The sequence below is a fragment of the Triturus cristatus genome, chromosome 3_2, assembly GCF_964204655.1.
Source record: "Triturus cristatus chromosome 3_2, aTriCri1.1, whole genome shotgun sequence".
NCBI classification, from domain to species: Eukaryota; Metazoa; Chordata; class Amphibia; order Caudata; family Salamandridae; genus Triturus; species Triturus cristatus.
In genome coordinates this window covers 886,098,223-886,114,933 of record NC_140584.1, presented here as the reverse complement: position 1 = coordinate 886,114,933, position 16,711 = coordinate 886,098,223, and the positions used below count along the sequence as shown (strand labels likewise).

General features: G+C 47.6%; 1 protein-coding gene across 1 annotated transcript in view; it reads left to right on the top strand.

Annotated features, from left to right (window-relative positions):
* The window catches only part of CENPV (centromere protein V), a 60,056-nt gene that overhangs the window by 16,079 nt on the left and 27,266 nt on the right, over positions 1–16,711 (top strand). The window contains exons 3-4 of the mRNA XM_085649303.1: positions 406–475; positions 8,006–8,120. Coding sequence (XP_085505429.1) covers positions 406–475; positions 8,006–8,120 — 185 coding nt within the window. The remainder of the gene's footprint in view (positions 1–405; positions 476–8,005; positions 8,121–16,711) is intronic.

Below are 16,711 nucleotides of genomic sequence, written 5' to 3'. Positions count from 1 at the left end.
AGCCTTCGCTCTCAGGGTCTGGCCCTTGCGGTGGTTCCCAGATTCAGGCTTAGCCGCATGGGAGGACGCTCGTTTAGGGTAATGGCTGCGTCAGCATGGAACTCCTTGCCTGTTGAAATCCGCTTGCTGGAGGACCTTCTGACTTTTCGGAGGGCCATAAAAACCTTTTTGTTTTAGCTGTCTCTTAGCATCTGTTTTTAGCCTGTGGTTTGTGTTACGTGCTACCTTGTCTCTGCGCCAGGACGCTCCTTGGCTGGAGTATCTGTGCGCACAATATATAGTCGTAACATAACATAACATAACTATGTAGATTCTGTAGTGGATGCCTTTAAATCTGTTCATCATTCCCCCATCACGAGACTTAGTGTATAGCAGACTTTTACTTCCTCTTTTTACTTTTTGCAGCTGCAGCATTTGTGTTAAGAAACAAAACCGCCACTTCATTGTTCCTGCTTCCCGCTTCAAGCTACTCAAGGTAGGTCTGCTAATGCTGTGCTGTGTTTTACGCTGACCCTACCTACATGGTAAATAAACCCCAGTTGCATTTGCATTGTCTGCTCTTCTCCATCCAATTCTGGCCCTTATTTTCATTTTGATCAGCTCATATTCAAATTAGGCAGTTGCTTCATATGTTCTTGCAAATATATTTCTTGCTTTCGAATGTGGAACAGTGAATGTTCCCCTAGTGGACACCTCTTCTAGCAGCTTCTTTATGTAAACATCCCAGGCACCAAGACTAGATTCAGAAAAAAAATCACGTAAACCTACCAGCCTGGTAGAGTAGCCCATCAAGCTCTTAAGACTATTTCCATGTCACGTGTGATGTAATATGTGAGGTCATAAGCAGTGCATTGCAGGGGCGTAAGTTATAGTTAGCTCAGGTAGCTATAACTGCTGAATTTCTATGGTATTGTGTGTGCATAATCGGAGCCTAACTATAACCTCCCTGTAACCCTTGCTTTTTTCAGTGCATACATATATATATATAGCCTCAGGGAGTGCAGGGTCTCCATTTGAGAAATCAATATTCAGGAGGTTTGTGGTCTTTTAACCCCAACACTGCACTGGCAGTCAGTGCGGGCTGCTTGTAGACCACTTTGCGATATATATATATATATATATATATATATATATATATATATATACATACATACACACATATGTGTGTGTGTATATATCCTCATATACGAAGAAACAGCAAATTAAACAGTGCACATCTGTATATATGTATTACGTACTGGCGGTCGCCAGTAGGTAGTTATAGTTAAGACCATGTTTGTATTCAAAAAGCATTTTTTGTTTTCGCAACAACTTTGGCACCGGTTGACGAATCTTCACGAAATGTTCAAAACTTATGTCCCGTTATGGTCAGCCCCTACCTTGAAAGTTTCGGGGTAATTCGCCAAGCGGTGGCCGAGAAAAAAGGGGGTTCCAAAACGCGTTTTCTCCGTTATTTCCCATAGGAAACTTTAGACACGCCTACAGCCTGAACTGCTGAACGGCATTACGCCAAATTTTGCAAAAAGGTAGCCCTTGGTTTAGAAACGGACCTTTTTTTTAAATGGTGTAAATCCGTTCAGTAGTTCCTGATATATTAAAAAAACAGAGGTAAAAAAATCAATTTCCCATAGGAAACTTTAGACACGGTTATAGCCAAAACTGCTGAACGGAATTACACCAAATTTGGCAAAAAGGTAGCCCTTGGTTAAGAAAGAGACCTTTTTTTTTAAATGGTGTAAATCCGTTTAGTAGTTGCTGAGAAGAGAAAAAAAAAATTCGATATCTATGGCCGCGGTGGATCCGCGCACCCTGCCGATCACGAGCTGCATTCTAATTGGCTTCAAACCAGGAAGTGTTGGCAGCCATCTTGTGCCTCAGTAGAACCGAGGCACAAGAAAATAGAAAAACAAAGGCGCAAAACAAGAAAAGGGGGCAGGGTAGAAACACCCTGACCCCCTAGGCCTGCTCAAGGGGTCCCACAAGGACCCCCAGGGCCAAAAAAAGCATTTAATAAAAAAACAAAAATCGGACAAATTCGCGCTGGGTGTGCGAATCCGGCCGCGAAAATAAAAAAACCAAAGTGCGGGTTCCCGTGCTTCGTTATTATTTAGCCCCCGGGTGGGCCAAGTCCCGGGGGCAATGTTTATATTTGGCCCAAAGGGGCCCCCACCCCCGGGGCTTTCTTTACATATTTGCGGGGGGGGGCACATGGAATCCCGCAGCCCCGGAGACCGCCACCCCCGGGGCTTGTATTTTAAATGGGTGGAGGCCTCCAAGGGCCGCCCCAAGGACCGCAACCCCCCAGGGGCTTGTATTTTAAATGGGTGGGGGGCCTCCAAGCCCCCCTAAGCCCCGGGGACCGCCACCCCCCCCCCGGGGCTTGTTTTAAAAAAGCCATTACCTGTGTGGGGGGCTCCAGCCCACCCACACGCCCCGGGGACCGCCACCACCCCGGGGCACTAACTATGCAAATTTGGGGATCCGTTACGGACCCCGAGCCCCGGGGACCACCACCTTTGCTAATGTTGGGAGGAGGGGCCGCACGGCCCCCCTCCTGGAGCCAGTGATGGCCCTGGAGCAGCTCTGTGGCGCTTAATGGAGGTACCTGGTGAGCTACTTGGCCCCCAGGGACCCTCAGTATTCAAGGGGACTTAATCCCCCAACTTAAAACGCGCCATGGGACGTGCGTTTGCACAGTGGTGAAGGGAGGGGGCGGGGCCTGAGGTGACATGTGTGCAAACACGCCCTGTGGCGCGTTTTAAGTTGGTGAATTAATTCCTCTTTAATCCTGAGGGTCCCCGGGGTCCAACTAGCCCACCACGTAACTCCAGTAAGCAACGCAGCACAGTGGCACTTACTGGGGGGACCCTCAGGATTGAAGAGGAATTAATTCCCCAACTTAAAACGCGTCACAGGGTGTGTTTGCACACATGTCACCTCAGGCCCCACCCTTCCCCACCGTGCAAACACGCCCCCTGGCGCGTTGTAAGTTGGGGAATTAATTCCCCTTGAAAACTGAGGGTCCCTGGGGGCCAACTAGCCCACCATGTACCTCCAGTATGTGCCAGGGAGGGGCATTGCAGAGAAGTGTTCAGAGGCCATGCCCCTTTTTACATGTCTCTGCAACGCAGTTATGTGGCGCTAACTGGAGGTACCTCGTGGGATAGTTGGACCCCAGGGACCCTCAGGATTTAAGGGGACTTAATCTTCCGACTTACAACGCACCAGGGGGCGCGTTTGCAGAGTGGTAAAGGGAGGGGGTGGGCCTGATGTGACAAGTGTGCAAACGCGCCCTGTGGCACGTTTTAAGTTGGGGGATTAATTCCTCTTCAATTCTGAGGGTGCCTGGGGGCCAACAACCCCACCAGGTACCTCCAGTAAGCGCCACTGCGCTGCGTTGCAGAGAGGTGGGCCAGGCCATGCCCCTTTTTACACATCTCTGCAACGCAGCTCTGTGGCTCTTACTGGAGGTACCTGGTTGGCTAGTTGGACCCCAGGGACCGTCAGGATTCAAGGGGACTTAATCTCCCAACTTAAAATGCACACATATCACCTCAGCCCCCCCCCCCCCTTCACCACTGTCCCCCCCCCCATATCACGTTTTAAGAGGTTGTTTTAATCCCCCTGCCCGGTTATGTACTAGGGCCTTACAGAAGAGGTCATGCTAATCACAGGGGTACCCCAATGCATAGTGTTCCCTAGTGTATGTATGTGTTTTCACTGTATTCTAAGTGTCTTTTAGCATAGCACTGGCTCTAGGCCTGGTTAGTCAGACTCAGTTACCACCAGTACCCGTCTGAAAAAGTTGTGGGCACAGGATGATTTTGGAACAAGGCCTCTTTCTGCTCCTCTGTTGGTTCTTTCTGCACAGGTCTTGCTTCTTCCTGCACTTTTCTTCGTCTTTGTGGACTTCTGTTGCTTCTTTCTGCATTTCTTTTGCTTCTTTCTGTGCGTATTTTCATCTTTCTTCACATGTCCTACCTCTGTAGGCATAGTTAGAAACTAGCATTTGAAATATCTTTGAAATTCACTGAAAAAACCATAGGTTTCAGGCACGTTATAGTTAGAAATTAGCATCTAAAAAACCTTAGAAATTCACTGAAAAAACCATAGGTTTTAGGGAAAGTTATAGTTAGTTTTCACTCGTACGAAACCCGTGAAATTTCCCCGTTATAATTAGTTCAGCTAACTATAACTCGCTCCCCCGCAATGCACTGCTGATGACGTCACATATTACATCACTCATGACTTGGTCAGTGACATCACTGATGACATCTCAAATGACATAACTGATTACATCATCCATGTGATAATTTCATGCATTTTCTCACACCCTAATATAACTTTAGATACACCCACTCTAAATTACAGACTGCCATTCTCAAAACCATAGACACTCCAACACCAATAACTACATACCCACTCACTGATTCTTAGGTCTACACACACATCCACTCACTCACCCGTACAGTCACTAATACTTATGGTCACTCAGTACAGGACTATCATATGCACTCATACACCTATAAAGACACTCACACACCACCACTCATCCATAGAGGTACTCACACACCTAGTCAGTCATGCAAATAATTAAACACACTCCCATTTACTCACCTATACAGTTATACGCACACTAGCTCAATTACTCATACAAATACTAGCACATTCTTACGTTCTTATACAATCAATGATACAAGCACATATTCATCCATACAGCCACTCTCACAATCACACACTCCCACTTATAGCCATTTATGTACTCCAACACACATATATACTGCTTTTCACATATGTAGTTACTCACACATGTACCACTGACATATACATTCACTCACTAACACACCCATACACACACTCACCCTCCCATACAGTCCATCACAGATGCACTCTTGAAACCATGCACCCAATGAATCACCCTCTGACACATTTATGCACAGTCTCCCACACACCCCACCCACACAAACACTCAGGCACCCATACAGATACTCAGACAACCAATCAATAACCCATATAGACACTCATGTAGCTATTCGCAAACCCATCAGGGCTTGAAAAATGTGAAAAATGGTACTAATCCTGCAGGTCTAGTACCTTGAAAAATCTCCTCGACCTAACAGTAACCTACTTGACCTCCGTCTCTGAAAGTGAAGAAAATGTGACAAGATAACAAGATTTAAAGGCATCTTTATTGCTCATTTGCTTTGTGAGCAATAAAAAGGTCTTTAAATCTTGTTATCTGGTCACATTTGCTCCGTTTTCAAAGACAGAGGACAAAAGTTAGTATGTTTTCCTACTCGCCAGAAAGGGCGAGTAGGACCTAAATATAGCTCGACCGCATTAAATTTACCTCGCAAATGCGAGCGGTCGAGTGGATTTGTCAAGCCCTGCCCATGCAGCCGCTTACACACCAACACACAGACGGATACAGACATTCACACAGTTTAGTCACTAACCCATGCATTCAGTAAGATACATTTAATCACTCACTTATAGAGTCAGTCACAAACCTACTAAATCATCCATTCAGACACTTATACACCCACTCATTCTTCAATATGCCTTTCCCTATATATTTTAAACATATTTAAACTTTACAGAAACACACAGTCACTGGATGATGTCATCCGTGATGTCATCTGTGATGTCACTGACCATGTCATGAGTGATGTAATATGTGACGTCATCAGCAGTGCATTGCGGGAGCGCAAGTTATAGTTAGCTGAACTAACTATAACGGGGGAATTTCACGGATTTCGTACGAATGAAATGTCCAACTAACTATAACTTTCCCTAAAACCTATGGTGTTTTCAGTGAATATATATAAAAGGGCAGAATATTTGTGCACCATTCATGGTTTTATTCACCGGAACTACAAGTCCCAGGATGCTTGGGACAGTTGACCCGCCCATCTGGGGACGTAAAACAGCCTTCTGGGACTGGAACCGGAGCACCTCCTAAGCGCGATTGCCTCTGAGGAAGAGGGACACACACCCTTGAAACGCGTCAGGCTGGTCGCGTCTATGGCTGCTACATTGTAATCGTTTTCAGTATGCCGCTTGTACTCTGAAATAAAGGCTTGCCACCTTTGGTCTTGTGTTGGAGTGCAGCTCAATCTTTGGGACAAGGCAAGGGAGCATTCATTTTTGGCGGCGGTCCAGCCGTCGAGCAGCACCACCCCGGGATGAGAGGGGGCCACTCGGCAGTATATTGCCTGCCGTCTTTGTGGAAGCACTGACCAGGGATTAAAGCGGACCTGAAAAGCGATGGCCCATCTGTGGGCTTGAAAAGGGCAGAATATTTGTGCACCATTCATGGTTTTATTCACCGGAACTACAAGTCCCAGGATGCTTGGGACAGTTGACCCGCCCATCTGGGGGCGTAAAACATCCTTCTGGGACTGGAACCGGAGCACCTCCTAAGCGCGATTGCCTCTGAGGAAGAGGGACACACACCCTTGAAACGCGTCAGGCTGGTCGCGTCTATGGCTGCTACATTGTAATCGTTTTCAGTATGCCGCTTGTACTCTGAAATAAAGGCTTGCCACCTTTGGTCTTGTGTTGGAGTGCAGCTCAATCTTTGGGACAAGGCAAGGGAGCATTCATATATATATATACATACAGATGTGCATTATTTACTTTGTTATTTCTTCGTATATGAGGATGCGCAAACTGTAATATGCTATTTATTACCATTACCTACGACAAGGAGCAGCCATGCTCACACGAGGCAAGGCATCAAATGGGCGAAGACTCCTCTCCCCTTTCTAAATAATGATAATAATTAGCATTACACTGTGCATATCTGCATAAAAGATTTATGCCATGGCGTGTTTTCGTACATTAAAAAAAGTAGCTGTTTTAACCAAACCAGAATACAAGGGATTCAATTTGTGCGTAGAGGTAAAATCACATTAAAAACTCCACCTGACTATTAGTTGTTTCCCTTTGCAGCGTCGCTGTAACCTGAAATCTCGGAAACAGTAAACGGTGTTTTCTCATGTCAGTTTCCCTGTATTTTGGTAACAACCTGTAATATGACCTTTGTAGTAAAGTAATACGTGATTGAATATGTTTGTTATTACAGTTGCTCTAAATAACGTTTTTTATTGAATCACGTTTATTTTCACTTCTGTCATTTTATGGAAAACGTTAAAAAATCCTTTACATTGACATTGTTTGACACTATAACGTGGAAGAGATGTACTGTGCCCTGTTGACAAGTGTTCTGAGACCCATCGAACACGTAGAAATATTCTAAGGGGCCTAACTTTTTATGCCCATGATTAAAAAAACAGTTTAACTAAACTGGTAAATTATTTCCTACTTCCCATTCCAGTTGAATGACTATGGCATTTGTGGCTGTGCATATTTTCCAGTTGTTGGTGTACCTGCATCTCACTGTAAAAGGAGAGCATAGTCTCTTCTACCAGATCTTTCTGGAATCCCTGTTCACCTGCTCACATAGCAGTTAGTTCTCCCCCTTCTCTCCTTTCCCCATTCTACATCTTCTGCTTTCACCATTCTCCTCGGAGTTTTCTGAAGATGCATCGGCCACAACTCAAACTGGAGTGGTACTCTTCTGATGCTAAATCGCCTTTATTTCTGAGGAGTCTGAATCTAAATTAATTTCATATCTATCTTAGAACTAAGTGAACTTATCTTCCCCCCCTCACAGCTACATCACAGGCTTTGGAAATGGGTTTGTTTAATAGCAAGGAGTGAATAAGTTTTTCCTTCAAAGGGATACTGTTTAACTTCATGGTTAGTCTTGACAAATTTCTTGCTATTGTAATATAGTTTCTCACATAGGCAATTACGAAACTCTTCGCATTTAATTCTACATAATCCATTGTATATAACTAGAATTATGTATCCCATCCAGGCAAATCCAAATGTGTTTTTTTAAATCATTTATGCGTTTTGTAGAGAATTCCATTGCATAGGATACTTGGTGTATAATACTGCACATTTTTGCATTGACTAATATTTTTGATTTTCTTAGGGTGCTGACAACTTAACAACATACACATTCAACACTCATCGAGCCCGACACTCATTTTGTAAGACTTGCGGAGTCCAGAGTTTCTACACACCTCGCTCCAATCCAGATGGATATGGTATGTACAGTTCAAGGAATAAGAATGATGTTGTAAGTTATAATGAAACAGCACTACTCGAGGTGAAATGTATTTGTTTGTTCTAGCACAGTGTCTTTCCTGATCCTAATTTTCGATTTGCAAGAGTGCAGTGGGAAGATGAAAGTGCTTTAATTGATATCTGAGCATTGTTAGCAGGGCGGATATTTGTGAAGTGTTTGAAGGAACCATTCAACAAGTAGAAGCACACTGACATCCTCGACCTGTGTGGGGTATAATAAAAACTACAAGACAGTACTATACTTTAAAAATATATCGTATTAGAAGTGAATACAATGAGAGACAAAAATGTCAGGCATATTACAGAAGAATACATCAATAGAAAAACGCAGTCAACAAAGCACAAGCTGCACACCAAATTATCAACACAGGCTATCCTACTGCCATACATTCTACATACATCAAGGGGCCCACATCATGTGTAACACCTGAGGCCAGCTCAATCCAGTCAAATCAATTTGTATGATGTAACTACTAAACCTCTATTTTCAGCGATAAACACAAAACAAGAAATCTTATAATACAAAATGTTGTTTCCTAAAATGCCAGTCAGGCAAAAAGGTATCACAAGTGACTTAATGCTGCTTCAAAGCTATGGGCATCATAGATGAACTATAAAAACGATCCAACTTCACTTAATTAAAGAACAAGAAAAAAGCTTCATGCTCAAGTGTTAATCTACAAAGAAACAGCATGGAATTGTATATCCTAAAAGGTGCTAGAAGCATGATCCCTTAAACGTTGACTGAACTTACAGTTGTACCCATGCACGCCCACTATTATACCTAGATATTCGCTTTAAAAAATGAGAGCTTTATTCTGCTTCCATCATCCACTAGATGTGAAGTTCTTATGGCGAAATAACACCAGGGAGAAAATAAAGTAGAAGGAGGGGGAGAGGATGTAGCCTCAGGGCTAGAGCGGTCGACCTCGAAGCTGGGGAACCTGGGTTCGAGTCTCGCCAACGATGCTAACACAACCTGTGATTCTGTGCAAATCTCTTAATCTCCCCATGCCTAACAAAAATGAATGTGTTCACCTGTAACGAAACTGGTGCTCATGTAAAGCGCTCTGATACCTGATTTCTCGGGTCTAGTTCGAAGCTATATAAAACTCTAAAAATAAAAAAGTATTCAGAGTGGTATAGCGCAAGCTTTGTAATTGCTGACATAGGCACGCGATAGGGGGCCTCTAGGATGCCCTTTTAAAAAATCAGTAGGGCATTCCCATCAGAGGCTTTGTCTTCAACCACATTGAGACCTGAAAGGAACATTAGGCAAAGTTTCAGACAAAAGCAGGACTTGCACTTACAACCTCTGTTTTGAAACAGTGATGTGGTAGGAAACATCAGCAATCACTTTCAAACATTGCAAGCTATCACAAAAGAAAATTGTGTGTTCAACTTTGGGTAGAAATACGTCTAGAACTAAAACACACATAGGTTTCTACAAACACGGAGGGTCTTTCCTATATTGTTCAAACTCAAGCGGAGCATCTGCGCGAGAGAAAGGAATGGCACCAAGAGAGACGTGCCTACACTCCAGAACTTCCATGATGCCTCAACACTCTGCACATCCCTCTGTTCCTGAAACCCCTCAAGCCTGGAAGGCACCTTTGGCTACAGAGACTCCTCAACCTCCAGAGGCAAAAGCCCCAGGGCAGCGATCTGTCTGAGCCCATCTCGGAACAGAAATTTACACTGAAGTCGGCCTGGAAACCAGCCTTGAGCTCGACTCTAAGTGACACCCTCGCTGCCAAAGATAACCTGATGTAAGACAAAGGAGGATTTACATTGACCCAATTGACTGCCATATCCTAGCACCACCTCCTACAACGGGCTAGCTACACCATAAAAGATATTACCTTACCTTTGAGGAGGCAATCCCAGAGGAGCTTATTACGGTTTACCTAATACCAAAAAATAAGCCCAAGGAATGAGCATGCACACTTATTAACAGAGGCCCTATCTATTTGTATAGACTCAAACCAGGACCACTCTTTAGACCTGCCAGACTCGTATGAGGACCTAGTGCTCATGGAAGATGGAGATGAATATATGTGGATGCTCCAGATGACGCATCTTTAGAGTCCTGTCCAGTCAAACCATCCCACCAGATGACACAACCGCATCTTATGCTCTCATTCTAGTGGCAGAACACTTCAAAGTTAAACTCTTTGAGGTGGAAGAGGAGGATACCTTCCTCATTGAGACCCTTTGTAAAACAAAGCTGCCCCTACAGTTCTTGCTGATGCGCAGGTGTATCACAGAGAGCTTCAAATATCTAGGTAAGGCACGGTTGGACATACCTTGACGGAGAAAAAATACTAAGCCACTCCGCTAGGCCCTATCTTCATTTGCATACTATTTCACCTGATTCTCTTGTCTTCCACACAGCACAAAAAAATGGCATTCATGCTAGTCATGGAATATACCCATCCACTTGATAAGGAGAGCAAGAAAACTGATACCTCAGGCAAACTAGTAACTGTGGGGGCTGCAATGCAGTGGCAAATGGCAAAACTGTTGGCCTGCTCTCCAGGTATGGCACATAATTGAGAGGAAATGGAGGAACTTGTCAAGCAACTTCCAGATGCTTATAAAAAACCTTTGGAAGAAATGGTCCCAGAGGGCAAGATCATTTTTAAGTTAAATGTCAGGTATGCCCTCAACACCATTGAATCTGCCAAACAGGAGGCTAACACCAACATCCCACTCTGTGCCACAACTGGCTCACAGCATCTGGAGAAAAGAAAGGACAGCAAAGGATATGAAAGCTCTCCAAAATCCTCTACCAAAGTCATGGTTTTGTCACCAAACACCATGGGCTGCAAGAAACACCTAGACCTCATTCCAAATCACCTACCAGAGGAGACTTCTGGGACAACAGTCACAGTAAGGCTAAGGGCACCCAAACCAAGGACAAGTCTGTCTCCAAACAATGATCTTCTAAACATTCTCTGACCACTTAACACGTTGGAAGGATGCATCAGGTTATACCTTCCCCAATAGAAGGATGTAATCTCAGACCAATGAGTACTTTTGATCATTAACCAAAGCTATGGCGTGGAATTTCACTGCACACCACACAATATGCTAGCACAGCATTAGTCCAAATCATCTACGGCTGCTGCTACAATGGGCCTAAACATTGGATTTAGGCCCAGATCTCTGTACTGGGGGTGAGTGTTTGACATTGTTACCATTCCTTCCATCATTTGTTTTTTTTTCATTTGTCACCCTAAGTGGGACGGGTGTGCCCAGACGTGGGTCCCATGCTCACCATGCCATTGGAGTCAAGCTATCCTGGCTGATGCGTGGTGATACCTCGAAACAGGCCCAAGGATGCTTGTTTCCAGTCTGGGTAGGACCTGGCCCAGCAGTTGGGGCTGGACTGTTCCCATGGGGAGCAGGGTCAAGACTGATTTGCATGTGGCTAGATCCAAACTGGAATGGCGTGGTGAGCAAAAAAACTATGAATTTATACCCAGATCTCTGTACTGGCGGTGAGTGTTTGACATTGTTAAGCATTCCGCCCATCATTTGTTCTTTTAGTTTTTGTTGCGTCCTTAAATGGGACGGGTATGCCCAGATGTGGGTCCCGTGATCACCATGCCGCTGGACTAAAGCTATCCTAGCTGATATGGGGGGGATACCCCTAAATCGGTCCTAGGATGCTTGTTTCTGGTCCGGGAAGAACCTGGCCTAGCATTTCAAGCTTAACTGTTCCTATGGGGAGCAGGGTCAAGACTGATTTGCAAATGGCTGGGTCCAAACTGGAATGGCACGGCGAGCAAACAAACGATGGACTTAGGCCCAGATCTCTGAATGGGGGGGAGAAGGGGTTGACATTATTCAGCATTTTGTCCATCATATGTTCTTTTTGCTAAAAGAAGCGAAGTCATTCATTCAAAAATGAGAAATAAAAACCCAGCTATTTACTTGTTGTACTTTCTAAACCCCAAGAAACATAGGATGTTGCAGTCAGTACTCTAACTCTGACTGCTCCTTCAGAATATGACGTCAGAGCACTTTAAGATGACAACTTCAGGGAGTTGCTGCTCTGCGTCTGGAACTACAGGCTGACCCTCGATCTCAAGTTGTGCTCCGGCTGCCGGGCCATGAATCCCAAGTCTTTGTGGGAGCAGTCCTGAAAGCTTTTGGAGGCCCGGCAGTCGGCTTCGTGATGTTTGAGGTCCCGGTCGAGAGGAAGGTCTCGGGACCGGTCGCGGAGCCACCACCATCATTCGGCTTCGAGATCGTTCCGTAAGTCAAAGCACAAGAAGAAGCAGCGACGCTCTTCGCCTTCTCCCTGTCCATCGGCCAACTTGGGACTCGGAGCGTCGCCGCTCTCCAGCTCCGTTTTCGGAGCCTGCTCCTGGGACGGCTCCGCACTTCCCTCCTTTTCCCTGTGCCGTAGCCTCCCCTGCCCAGCTTCGAGCTTTCTACAAAGAGCTTCACAGCATCTTTGGGCAGCCCAACTCTACTGGCTCGCCTTTGTGCCCCGCGGACTCATTTGAGGGCCCTGGGATTTCGATGCGGGCGGCTCTGACCCCGGAGCCGTAGAGCCCTCGAGGATCCACGCCTGGATCCGGATCGATGCCGGTCGACCTCACGGTACCTTCCCTGGCGCCAATCCCGACTCCCTCGGTGCCAGTCATGCCCCCAACCGGCGCCGACCCCAGCCTCACCCCCAACTTGGACACGGCGCCTGACTAACATCGACCAACGTCTGCCTTGCGCCGGAGGGCACTTTTGTGCCACTGTTCATCCCTGGTGTTCCTTTTAGGCCTGAATGGCAACCTGAGGACTTTGAGGGGTCTGTGGACTCATTAGCTGATCAGTTAGGTTATGAACCAGACTGGAAAGAGGAACTGGGTGACACCAGTGGTCTGGATACCTCCCCAGACCTTGGCATGCTTTCTGCCCCTTCCGTGGCAATGGAGGAGGGGGCGTCATATGCAGTGGTGTTGCGTAGGGTGGCTAAGGCCTTGGGCCTGGAGCTTCCTACAGTGGCAGTCAGGACTAACCTCCTGATAGAGGTGCTTCAACTGGCGGTGGCTTCTTTAGGACCCCTTATGCCTTTCAATGAAGCACTCAAGGACGTCCTCCGGGGCACTTGGTCCAAGTCCAGCAAAGGGGCTCCTGTGGACAGGATGTTTGCCGGAAGCCACCACCCAGCTCCGGGCGACCCACTTTTCCTCTCCCAACAACCAACCCCTGAGAGCTTGGTGGTCCAAGCCTCGTCCTCTAAGAGTGCATTCCCTACTGCTCCACCAGATAGGGAGTCCAAGAAGCTGGACCATCTTGGGAAGAAGATGTTTTCGTCCACCATCTTAGCGCTGCTGTCTGTGAATGCTTCATGCCTCTTGGGCAGTTATTCCCTTACGGTGTGGGATACGGTTGCGCAAGTGCTGCCGCAGTGCCCGGAGGAGACCTCGGGCCCTTCTAACCCGCGCAGTGGCAGAGGCGAAGCCAAATTCACAATCAGATGTGGGCTGAATACTGCTGACTCACTGGGCAGAATGGTTTCCACGTCAGTAGCCCAGAGGCACAACGCCTGGTTTAGGACGTCTGTTTTTTCTGGGGTTGTCCAATCCACCTTACTGGACATGCCCTTCGATGGCTGTCGCCTTTTCGGTGATAAGGCGGACTCAGCGCTCGAGCGATTTAAGGTTTCTAGGGCTACAGCCAGATCCTTGGGCCTCGCGGCGACCTCTCGCCCTATGCAGTCTGCTTTTCGCGGCAATGGAAAGGTTGCCCCACCATGTTTAGCCCAGTCTACCCACCGGCTCACTCAAGCTGCCCAGCCTGTGTGTGGCAGCGTACGTAGGACCCAACGACGTTGGTCTGGGGCCAGCGGGCAGGCCAATCCACCCATACCCTCCCCCTGCAGCAGCCTCCAAACCCTAATAGTCCCACCTTTCAGGGCCACCAGAGACCAGTGGGCGGCAGGATTCACCATCACCTCCCCCACTGGCACACCAGCACGTCGGACAGGTGGGTTTTGCAGATAGTCCGAAGGTGCTACTTCCTCCCCTTCAACACAACCTCTCCCTCCCTGCCACCATCCTTCCATTGCATGTCGGAGGATCATTTGGCCCTTCTCCGCCACAAAGTTGCAGCTCCCTTGGCCAAGGTAGCTATGGAAAGGGTCCCTGTGCCAGAAGTCGGTCGTGGTTGTTACTCCCACTACATTCTGGTACCCAAGAAGGACAAAGGCCTGCGTCCTATCTTAGACCTCAGTGCCCTCAACCGCTTCCTCCGGAAGGAGAAATTCAGGATGCTCACATTGGCTCAGGCCCTGTCTGCCCTCGAACCTGGAGACTGGATGGTAGCGTTGGACTTGCAGGACACATATTTCCATATTCCCGTCCTGCCAGCACACAAGCATTACATACAGTTCATGGTAGGCTACAAGCATTTTCAGTTCGCCATACGCCCATTCGGCCTTACCAGCCTTACCAGCGCCCCTCAGGTGTTCATGACAGTGATGGCGGTGGTCGCAGCTCACCTGCGCAGATCAAGGGTTTCAGTCTTACCCTATCTCGATGGCTGGCTTTTGAAGGCAAGCTCGCCCCAGGCTGTCGACTCCAACCTCCAGACTACGGCGGACCTCCTGCATTTGCTGGGGTTCACTATCAGCGTGCCGAAGTCGCACCTGATTCCCTCTCAGAAGTTCCTTTTCATCGGAGCGGTTCTGGACAAGGCACAGTTTCGGGCTTATCCTCCCAAACAGCTTGTCTGGGATATTCGGGCTATGATACCGATGTTTCAGCCTCTTTCCCGGATTTCAGTGAGAATGACGCTGAGGATGCTGGGCCTCATGGCCTACTGCATCCTGCTGGTTGATCATGCCAGGTGGCATATGCGGGCTCTGCAGTGGGACCTGAAGTTCCAGTGGGCACGGTATCAGGGCAAACTTTCCGACTATATCCAGATCTCAGAGGGGACTGCACATCAATTGCAGTGGTGGTTAACGAACGAAGATTGTGTCAGCGGCAGATCCCTCTCCCTTCCCCAACCAGAGCTAACAGTGGTGACCGATGCATCACTCCTCGGGTGGGGCAGCCACCTGGGGGAGACAGAGATCAGAGGACTCTGGTCTCCGGCGGAGTCCGGCCTCCACATTAACCTTTTGGAGCTCCGGGCGATTCATCTGGCATTAAAGGCATACCTTCCCTCTATCAAAGGAAGAGTAGTGCAGGTGTTCACAGATGACGCCACATGTGGTACTGCAACAAACAGGGTGGGATGGGGTCGGGGACCCTATGTCAAGAGGCTCTTCACCTTTGGGCATGGCTGGAACATCAGGCCATGTCCCTGGTGGTTCAACACCTGGCAGGTTCTCTGAACGCCAGGTCGGAGGAGCTCAGCCGTCGGCGCATGATGGATCAGTCTTCACTTGGAGGTTCTTCAAGGTCTCTTTCAGCAGTGGGGGGAGCCTTGGTTAGATCTGTTCGCCACTGAAGAGAATGCACACTGTCAGCAGTTCTGTGCGTTGGAATTTCCAAGGCGGCACTTGCGCGGCGATGCTTTTTGTCACTTGAAAATGCAGCCTCCTGTACGCCTGTCCATCGGTACCACTTCTGGTCCGAGTGCTGAAGATGATCAAGCGTGACCGGGCCCAAGTCATTCTTGTGGCTCCGGACTGGGCACGAAGAGTCTGGTACCCCGAGCTCTTGAGCATGGCCATCGATCCTCAGATCCAACTGCCACTTCGGGAGGGCCTTCTGTTGCAGCAGCAGGGGACGGTCCTCCACCCGAACTTGTCCAGCCTCCACCTCCTTGCGTGGAGATTGAGCGGCGGCAGTTGACAGCTTTTGACCTTCCACCCTCCTGCCCCCCCCCCCCCCCCCCCCCTTTCTGAGTTACTCTTGTTCATCCTCTCTTTAGCCCAGCAGGGCTCTGCCCTGGGCACTCTTAAAGGCTACCTTTCGGCCATTTCTGCCTTTCTTTGCCTCCCTGATCAGCCTTCTCTTTTCAAGCCCCTATTTTAAATAGATTTCTAAAGGGCATTACTCACCTCTTTCCTCCTTCTCCTTTCATAATGCCCCAGTGGGACTTGAATCTTGTCTTGACATTCCTTACGTGTGCTCCTTTCGAGCCTCCACATAACTGCCCTATCAGACTCCTTACACTGAAGAGTGCCTTCCTTGTCACGATCACCTCTGCTCGCAGAGTGAGTGAGCTTCAAGCTCTATCCTCAAAACCTCCTTTTCTTGCTATTCATCCGGACAAAGTAGTCCTTCGCACAAGGCCCTCTTTTCTTTCCAATGTGGTTACCTCTTTCCACATAGGACAGACCATCACTTTGCCCACCTTCTTCCCGCCTCCACACCCCTCCAAGAAGGAGGAGAGACTCCACCATCTGGACCCAAAACGTGGGCTGTCTTTCTATCTAGACCGCACAAAGGATTTCCGGGTGGATGATCAACTCTTTGTTGGCTATGTGGGTGCCAAGGAAGGTCGGGCTGTGCAAAAACACACCATCTCTCGATGGGTTGCCCTATGTATTAAAATCTGCTACACCTTCACGAAAAAGGAAGCTTCA